Below are 10,479 nucleotides of genomic sequence, written 5' to 3' on the forward strand. Positions count from 1 at the left end.
TAGTCTAGTCTATAGTCTAGTCTATAGTCTAGTCTATAGTCTAGTCTATAGTCTAGTCTAGTCTATAGTCTAGTCTATAGTCTAGTCTATAGTCTAGTATATAGTCTATAGTCTAGTCTATAGTCCAGTTTTTAGTCAAGTCTATAGTGTAGTCCATAGTCGTCTATAATCCAGTATATAGTCATGTCTGTAGTCTATTTTCTTAACAATATTTCGGTCTGTTTGGCCTTTAAATTGGTCTATATTCCGGTTTATATTTTTCGACTGATATATTGATAGAAGTATCTACTATAGTTGGAGCTACTGAGTGGACTATTGTTAGGACTGAAATCTATCTTTTATTATCTAAACATATTTTTTTTCTCTCTGTGTTTTAGTTTCCCATTTATTTAGCTTGCTTTCTCTTTTTCCAACAAATTTTATTCTATAGCTGTTAGCGTCAATGTTGTAATTAAACTAAGGCTAAATATTGTTTTTTTTAATTTTTAGGAGTTTTTGAGAAAAAAGAAAAAAACAAATCGTTATCGTGTTTGTAGTTACAACTATGTAAACTAAATGCAACATTATGTAGCGTTAACAAAATATTCTTCTTGTTGTTATAATGTTTATTTTCTGTATATTTTTGGATCAAGAGAAAAATTTTTAACAACATGAGGCTCATGTTGTTCTTTGTTTTACAAATATGTATTGTAAAGTTTAACCAGATTGTTTGTTTGTTCTACGTATAATATTGCAAAAACATTTTAGGTCCAAGAATTATTTTCTATTCTTTCTTTTTTTTGGAAAAATTTACTCTAAATGTTAAAGAGTATGTGTGTTAGTGGTTGTTTTTTTTTTGTTTCTCTGAAATGAAAACGACACCTTTGGTGTTAATTTCAACAAACTATTCGCATTAGGAATTATAAACAAACAACAACATTAACTAAATTTAACAATAATAACACCAACTGTATTCTAACTGCTAGAATGTCAACAAGCATCATTAAAAATAGTTAAACCACATTGACTACTGTTGTATTCGTAGAACTTAAAATTGGAGTAAGGCAGATTTTTTTTTGAAATTACACAAACTTTGGTGAAACCTACTAGTGAAATGTGTTAGTACTTAAAAGTTTGTTTTACATGCTACTTACTTAGAAAATATTGTATTTATATTTAGTAGGTTAGGGTTTTTTATGAGAAAAATAAATCGCTCAAATTACAAAGCTTTTTGTATGACAACGTTGCGTTGTCAACATTACATAGTGTTGTCGTACGTAAGTATATACTTGACAACGGATGTTATTAAAAAAAATTGGTGTCGATTTGGAACCAGGCGTGTATATATCTTTATCCCTCTGTGTACTTATTCTAATTACTTTTATGCGTTTGTGTTAAGTACTTACCTTCAATGGCATCACCTTGTTGTAATAATGATTTCAAATGCTATTGCGTAAGTAAATTTTAGCATTTTAACCCCTTACATGACAATGAAAGTTTTTGCTGGGTGTACATACATATTAAAATTTTTTTAAATTCTACAAAACAGATTTCAAATAAAAATTCTTCTCAAATACAAATTTTTATTAAAAATCAATTAAATTCTCCTTCTCAAAACTAAATTTTCACTAAAAATTAAATTTTTCATTATTTTAATTTCAAATTTTCACGAAAAACATAATAATTTTTCATTAAAATTTTCATTAAAAACTGTCAGATTGCCACTAAAAAGTGTCATATTTTCACTAAAATCTGTTTTTTAATAAAAATTCAAATTGTTACTTTTTACTAAAAAATTAAAATTTTTATCAAAAATTAAAATTTTTACTAAAAAATCAAAATTTCACTAAAAATTCAAATTTATAATAAAAATTCCAATTTTGAAGATCTTAATTTTTCGTGAAAATTTTTACTAAAAATTAAAATTTTTCAATAAAAATTTATAGACGACTAAACGCTGGACCGATTTTCTTGAAATTTTAACAGTACCTTCCTTTTTATTTTAAAATTTCAAGTAGGCGAGCAGATAAACAAGCCGAAACGGTTCAAATCGGCGGCGGCTGGCCGCCGGTAATATTTTTCAAGCCGCGCCGCCGCTGTCTTCTTTCGGCTTAGGAGCTAAGCCGGCTTAAACGTAGCCACTGATAAAGATTGGAATCACACATGTATTTCGGAAAATAAATTCACCAATTTGAACGGAGTTGCAAATTGTTATTGCAAATTGAAAATTGTTGCCACACAATATTGTGCTAATATTAAAATTGTGAAAACTACTATAAATGTTCATTTTTCTGCAGAAAAAACTTATATAAAGACAGGTTTCTATATAACAGATTATTATACAGAGATTTTTCAATATAATAAACGCTTATATAAGGTCAAAGTTTAAATTGAGCCGACAATTTAGCCACCGCCGATATTTTCTATAATAAGCCGCCGCCGATCATTTTACATCGGCTTGTATCTCTGTAGGCGAGGTGCCACCACTACTTATTACTACTTATTAAATAACTATTAAAAGTCGTATATCTTGGAGCCTGGTAAAATTAGAGTCCTAAAATTTTCCACGGACAACTTTGACATCTATAAGAATATTTTTGGACAAAATGGGGGAATAACTATAGTGGGCGTGGTACCTTCCACATTAAGGAAATATTAAAATAGAGTATTTTAGGAAATGTTACAGTTAGAGCTCTAGAATTTCGTCAGATCCACATAAGTCTCAATATGATAAAAAGTGGGCGGACTAGCAGTAGGGGCCGTTGCACCTTCCATATTAATTAATAGACAAATTAATTTATCTTGGAAACTATTGAAGATAAAAGCTTCAAATTTTGCACGAAGAACTTTAGAATCCATGTAAATATTTTGGGTAATAAGGTGGCGGACTTTCACTGGGGGAGGGAGGGGTTTTGGTCCTTCCAATACATGAATTAAATATAATGTAATATTATTTACATATCCCAAATCGGGAGGACGGTTGTGTGGAGGCTAGGTAAAATAAAGGAGCAATTTCAAAAATGTACAATAGGCTACGTTCCTGTGACAAAAACACGTTTGTTCCTTATATCTTAAAAATTTCGCTCTGTATCTTGCGCAGAAGATTTACATTGACAGCCGGACAGACGGACAAGTCTTAATCGACTTAGAATGTTGGGAGTGTAGGACCAATATTTTTTTGCGTTACAAACATCAGCACAAACGTATAAGGCGATGTAGAGTATAAAGAATCAATTAAATTTTTGTTAGTCGCAATATGAAACAACCTCAATCTACAAAATTTTTAAAACAGCAGTAGATATTTGCCACATTAGTGGAAGTTGTAAAACTCTTTAGTTTTTAATTGATTTTTGTACGTTTGGTTTTTATTTTCTCTTAAATATATAATTTTTGTTGTTGTTTTGTTGGTTTTGAATTTAAAATTTATAAAACTTCCTAAAAATTGCTCTCTTATTCATATACATACATTTGTAAGTGTGTATATATCAGTGTTGTTGTGTCAATAGAAAGAGTGTGAGAGTGGGTATTGTTGTTTACTTGTGTGGGTAATTAAATTTTAAGGATACTTAACTATAATTATGATTATGATTTTATATACATATACATACGTACATATACATATATATGCTATGTTTATATACATTTACTTACTACATTAAATACACTCACATACATATGAATATCTAATATAAAATATATTTACTACCCCATGGTTTTTATAAGGGATAAATGTATCCCTTTAGTCCGTCTCGTATATTTTTGGGGTCATTTCACTGTAATCAATTCAAAGTTCTCATATAATCTAGTAGAATATCATTTGTTACTTTATTGTTCCCTAGTAAACTGAAGAGAAATCTTCAAAAATTCAGAAAACAGTTTGACTATTTCAATATATGTAACTTTAAACTACAGGGTAATTCTTATATATTATACATTCAAGTTAAAAGTAGGTAAATTTTAATTCTTCTACACACAAACGACATACATACATATTTAAATGTTCTAATTTTCATAATGGTCTACATAAATTTAATAAACTTTGCAATTCTAGTGTTTGTGTACAAAGTGCAGAGTAGGATTTTATTATCCTTAGAACTGTGTGTGACCACATTTAGGCACATGTTTATGAAATATAAATTAATTCTATAGAAGAAAATTAATATTTAAGTTATGTATAATTTTAATTATTACTATATATTTCTGGAAGATTTTAATTTTGTGGGAATTTTATTTTTATTAATATCTGGAATATAAACATATTGTTCAAAGAATTTTGTAATAAATATAAGAAATTGTTAAGTTTTAGGGAATTTAATTGAATAAGAATATAGAAAGGAAAAATTTGAAATTATTAGAAATGTGTTACATTTATGAGGGAGAATAAAACACTGTGGTTTTGCTTAAATTGTTATTTTTGTTAAATGTTTATATTTAATTTTCCAAATAATTTATTAAAGGGGAATATCAGCCACTTGATACTTAAAGTTTGACGAAATTCCGTTTTTTTAGAAGTTATGAGTTAAAATAATATAAAAACTCATTGTTCCTATTCGTAGCTACAACTAAATGTTAGTAAAATTTTCTGTAAAAAGAAAAATTATATAAACATTTTCTATAAAAAATTTCTTTACGAAGAATAAATTTCATCGAAATTTTTTTTATAAAAAGAGATTTTTATCGAAAATTAAAAAAAAGCTTTCTCGAAAATTTACTACAAAAAGAAAATTCTCTTGAAAATCCTTTATAAAAAAAGTATTTTTCTTTTAAATTTTCTATAAAAAAAAGAATTTTCTCTAAATTATCTATAAAACAGAGTTTTCTCGAAAATTTATTTCTATAAAATGAGAAATTTTTCTAAAATTTGTTTCTATATAAAGAAAAAATTTTCTCAAAAATTTTCTTTAAAAAAGAGAATTTTCTCGAAAATATTCTATAAAATTGAATTTTATCGAAAGTTTTGTATAAAAAAGATTTTTTTTCGAGAATTTTATATAAAAAGGAATTTTCTCGAAAATTTTCTATAAAAAAGAATTTTTTTGAAAATTTTCCATAAAAAAGATTTTTTTAGAAAATTTTCTATCAAAAGGAATTTTTTTGAAATTTTTCAGTTAAAAAGAATTTTCTCGAAAATTTTCTATATGAAAGATTTTTTTGAAAATTTTCTATAAAAACGAATTTTCTTAAAAAAGAATTTTCAAAAATTTTCTATAAAAAATAATTTTCTAGAAAATTTGTTTCTATATCAAGAACTTTTTATAAAAAGGGCATTTTCGTGAACATTTTTCCAATAGAAAGAAAATTTTTCGAATTTTTCAAAAAAATTAAAAAAAAAATGAGAAATTGAGAAATTGAAAAATTGTCAAAAACTCTCTATAACCGCTATTCATAAACTTTCCACAGGAGTTGTAATTTAAAAAGTTAAAGGTTTACCCACACTCTCTCTATCTTTGACAACATACATACTTCTTTGATATTTTCTCTCTAATTGATGTTGTATTATGTATGTAGTTGCCGTAAACGACAACTATAATTGATACAAGTTAAATTCTTGTACAACTATGAATCAACAAATGTATCTGCAGATAAAATCTTATCGTACGTAATGGACATGTTTTCTCATATACAACGACATACACGATTCTGTAAAATGTAATGTGTAACACACGCACGCATTTCGACAATAGTTTATTTATTTACAAGTGTGTGTTTCCTCATACTTACACATTTACAAAAGGCATATTGCCAGTGTGTGTGTGCATCTGTAAATGTTTTCAATACGTGCTTACCTGTTGCAGCTGCTAATGATAAATACGTGTTCAAAATAGCACGCTCTTGGCCAGTACCATTGGCTAAAACAGAATTAAAACTGGGCCAATAGATCCATAAGAATAATGTGCCAATCATAGCCAATATATCAGAAACATAATTGGCACCTTCATATTTGCCAGGCTCATTTTGATCTTTGCTGGGACGCAACATAAGACTTACAGCCAAACCGAAGTAAGCACCAAAGGCGTGGACTGTAATGGAGCCACCAACATCACAGATCTGTAGAGAAAACATAGTTATTTATTCATATTCATATAACATACTTTTATTGAAATTGTTTTTGTAAATTCTAAGCGTTTTAAAACTTACGCTGAAAATATGCAAAGCTACATATTCATTGGCAGCGAATAGAGCCACCTCAAACAATGCCATGAACAATAATTGTATGGGTGTAGTACGACCCAATAGAGCGCCCATACTAATTAAAGGTACAGCTGCAGCAATATCAGCATCAATTATGTTTTCTAAGGAAAGACTGCAAGAAAAAAAGGTAAAGACAAAACCAATATTAGGGCAAGCCAACTTTAAGACGATTTTAACAATTAGTTGTTTAAATGGTAATTACGACTTAAAGCAGATTTATTAAAAAAAATATCATATTTCTGGAGATTGTTAAATTCTATTGTTTTTATTATATTTTTCGTTTAATAAAGTCTCTCGCTGTTGTTGTTGCTGTTTTTTTAAGTTTTTCCTGTTTTCTTTCCATTTAAACTTCATTCAATCATGAGAACATACAAGGTAGCTTACTTAATGCCTTTTGTATTCCTTTGCCATAGCAAACATTAACCAGAATATAAAAGGACTTTTATAAAAAGAAAATTTCAAAAAGATTTTTCTATTCTAAAAATAGATAATTAAGTTTTAGTACTGTTCTAGTTCAGTTCTAATTCAGTTCTAGTTCAGTTGTAGTTCAGTTCTAGTTCAGTTCTAGTTCAGTTCTAGTTCAGTTCTAGTTCAGTTCTAGTTCAGTTCTAGTTCAGTTCTAGTTCAGTTCTAGTTCAGTTCTAGTTCAGTTCTAGTTCAGTTCTAGTTCAGTTCTAGTTCAGTTCTAGTTCAGTTCTAGTTCAGTTCTAGTTCAGTTCTAGTTCAGTTCTTGTTCAGTTCTAGTTCAGTTCTCGTTCAGTTCCAGTTCAGTTCTCGTTCAGTTCTAGTTCAGTTTAAAGAACATTTTTCGAATGTTTGTAGTGGTATGAGAAACTTTTAATTGTATTAAATCTCTGTTTTAAATCACTATTTTATTTTTATTGTCGTGTCTGCGTGTATAACTTCAAGATCTAAATGTTTTGTTTCGAAGAATTTTTTGCAATTTGTAGTCATCACAATCCTCATTATTTCAACTACTGCAGTTTGTCTTAAAAATGGGGAAGGTATGCCATAGAAAGCAATGTGGAATTTCAATAATTTAAAGTGGCAAAAACAGATTCGTTATTTATAACTTTATAAAACAATCTTATTTACCTTATATAATTAGAAAGGTTTTAATAACTAACAAACTAAATTGTAAAAGGAGCTGATAATGAAAACTCGTATTTTTTTCGGAAATATTTAACTCATAATAATTATTGAAATTGACAAAATTATATTTTATTGTAAACTACCTTTCCAATAAATTTAGTTTTTCTATCCGATTTCTATGTATATTCCCACTATCTGATAATTTCGTTTAAAAAAAATGTCTTGTTGGTTGCATTGTCTAAATGAGTTTTTGATATTTTCTTCTATTGTTAACTTCTTAATGCTAAGCACACATTGAATACATACACATCCTTTAACAAACGCATATGTATTTCCTCATGGATTCTCAGACAAGCCTTGTAGACAGACTGTCAGACAGACGGACGGACGGACGAACGGTTTAACACACATATACACTAGACTAAATTGAAAGAAGTTGATTAGAATTCTTAATGTTGGTGTTTCTCTTCTTTTATTTCTTTAGTTTTTTATGGTTTAAAGTAGAATGGAAAGCTTAAGTTTTGTATGTTTGGAGGTATTAGCTTTATTTATTGTTGTTGCTATTGCTATTGTGTTGCAACGCACAACTATTTGTTGCAAATTATAACAAGTATGAGAGTAAATAGTGTCTTTAAGTGGAAAAGGTAGAAAGAAAAAAATGAGGGTTTGTTTTGTAATTACTTTCGCTAATTAATGGCTAATTTATAAGGAGGTTACCAAGGATTCAGAATAGAGGGTTTAAATGTGATAGAGAGTAGGGTAAATTTACTGTTCATTAGACACACATATAATTAAATATGTAGAAAGAGTTTTCGGTTTAAAGTTATAAAATATTATAATTAAAGTTTCTCATAAAAGTTAAATATATTTTGCTGCAAATAGCTGAAAGTGGAATTTTTTTGAAAATTAGAGAACATTTGTAAAAATTCCATTTAAAAATAGAATTTTAAAAAAATCAACATTTTAACAGAAACTTAATTAAAAAATTTGGTCGTTCTGTGTAATTGCTAATTTCACACATTTATTATAAATACTCACTGTATTACACCATCTTCCATTTCGAAAAAGCCTTTAATCAAAACCGACCATTGTACCACCAATGAGGCCAAAAATAGTGAATAACCCGTAGCACTGTAACCGTATTTGCGTAAAAATGTCATCAAAAAACCAAAACCAACAAATATCATTACTTGGATATCTTGGAAATCTGTAAATAAAAAGAAAACGAAACCAAATTAAAAACTTTTATATTGTGAAACAAAAATACTTAATTATTATACCCTACACCACTTTTGTGGCTTTTGGGTTTGTGCTGATGTTTGTAACGCGCAATAATATTAGTCCTATACACACCTTAAAGTATACCAATCAGAATCACTTTCTGAGTCGATTTAGCAATGTCCGTCTGTCCGTCCTTCCGTCCGTCCGTCTGTCTGTCTGTCTGTCTGTCCGTTCATGTAAACTTTAAAATCAAACTACAGATCGCTATTTTAAATATAATTTAATGAAATTTTGGTATATGATCTTATATTGTCCCTAGAACGAAGCTTATTAAAGATGGTTAAGATCGGTTCATTATTTCACCTAGCCTCCATACAACTGAAGCCGCCGAATAGGACTTTTATGTTCATAATTATGTTTAATATACTCGTATTACGACAAAAAGCTGCAAAACCAAGTTCAATACAAGCCTTGATAATCCTCATGAACTTTATAATTATAGGGCGTCATTGAACCCTAGCCCCTATAAAAAGCCTTTTCAAAATTTGACTCAAATGTTCACAAAATTTTTCAAAAATAAATGGCTTAAATATATCTGAGGCAAGGTACAATTCAACTTAAATGCTTTATTATAAAAACTAAATCAGATGTTATTTTTGTAACAGGTGTAGGATATTATATGGTCGGCCTCAATTTCGGACATAATTTACTTAAATAAATGCTACATTTTTATCAGATCAGTCGCTAAATAACTCCCTCCCCCTCTTCTATTAACTCTTAAGTTAACAAATCTTTTAATGTGTTCATGGTCTCTCTATTTATTTAACCGCTCGTTAAGATCACACTTTTGAGATAATACTCAACTCGAGGAAACATTTATCAGTTTTATGGTATCGAGATATATTTGGTCTCATACACATTTTACACATGACAGGGGGTTATTGCAATCGCTTATGGTAGCTTAGATAAGGCAGTGTATAAGCGTGATCGTTTACTATTTGTTTGACAATATATGTATGTATATTTATTTTGTTTACACTAATTATTTATTTTAGTCTATTTAATCATGTGTAAAATGTTAACACACTTTTATTTTTCACTTACTGCATTTTATTTATTTTTGTTTTATTTCAATGAAATTTAGGTTTTTAAAATTCCATCATTAGGATTTAAATGTGTTACTTGTAAATAAGCTATCAGTTTTGACATTTATTAAATTCAACTGTCAAAGTTTGTCTGCCAATCAATGTTTTGTAAAATATAGCGATGCTATTTTTATTTTACTGTTTATATGATTTATTGTCAAGATAAAAATTGTAATGTCAGTAATAAATTTGATAGATTTAAAAATAGTTAACCAATAATTAGATGGCAAATATATAAATAAGTAACATTAATAAAAACATTTTTATAGAAACGTAAATAAAGTACTTATATATAAAATTTAGTTTAAAAAGTTTAAACTTAATTGAGTAAGTATGCTAATTAAAATTATCTTTTATTAAATTTTAAACCCATGATTTGGTGATTTTTATTAAAAAAAATATAAATTAATAAATCTCTTTAAATTATTGCAACGCGATTTTACTGTAAATATTTCGATGTGTTGTACACTCCCGTTTGCAAGTGTAACATACGGCTAAACGTATTTTAAAGTCATTAAATGGATTTTCTCCTTTTGAACATTAATTCTCATTTTGAACATGTTAATAATTATTCGACAATATAAATTTATTTGTATAAAATTAATGGATAAATAAATTACACTTTCAAATTGGGCTTGAATGGATATACTACAACAAAACATACACATGCAACTTACTTTCATGCACATGCAGTTTCCGAGAATGTCAACGTATCCTGAACTAGAACTGAACTAGAATTGACCTAGAACTGAACTAGAATTGACCTAGAACTGAACTAGAACTGAACTAGAACTGAACTAGAACTGAACTAGAACTGAACTAGAACTGAACTAGAACTGAACTAGAACTG

General features: G+C 28.1%; 1 protein-coding gene across 1 annotated transcript in view; it reads right to left on the reverse strand.

Moving 5' to 3' along the window:
- LOC111685868 (ammonium transporter Rh type B) overlaps window positions 1-10,479 on the reverse strand; it is a 25,237-nt gene that overhangs the window by 11,246 nt on the left and 3,512 nt on the right. The window contains exons 2-4 of the mRNA XM_046952532.1: window positions 8,302-8,470; window positions 6,118-6,283; window positions 5,766-6,027 (exon numbers count right to left, since the gene is read on the reverse strand). Of these exons, the coding sequence (XP_046808488.1) occupies window positions 5,766-6,027; window positions 6,118-6,283; window positions 8,302-8,470 (597 nt within the window). The remainder of the gene's footprint in view (window positions 1-5,765; window positions 6,028-6,117; window positions 6,284-8,301; window positions 8,471-10,479) is intronic.

The sequence above is a fragment of the Lucilia cuprina genome, chromosome 5 (assembly GCF_022045245.1).
Source record: "Lucilia cuprina isolate Lc7/37 chromosome 5, ASM2204524v1, whole genome shotgun sequence".
Classification (NCBI taxonomy): domain Eukaryota; kingdom Metazoa; phylum Arthropoda; class Insecta; order Diptera; family Calliphoridae; genus Lucilia; species Lucilia cuprina.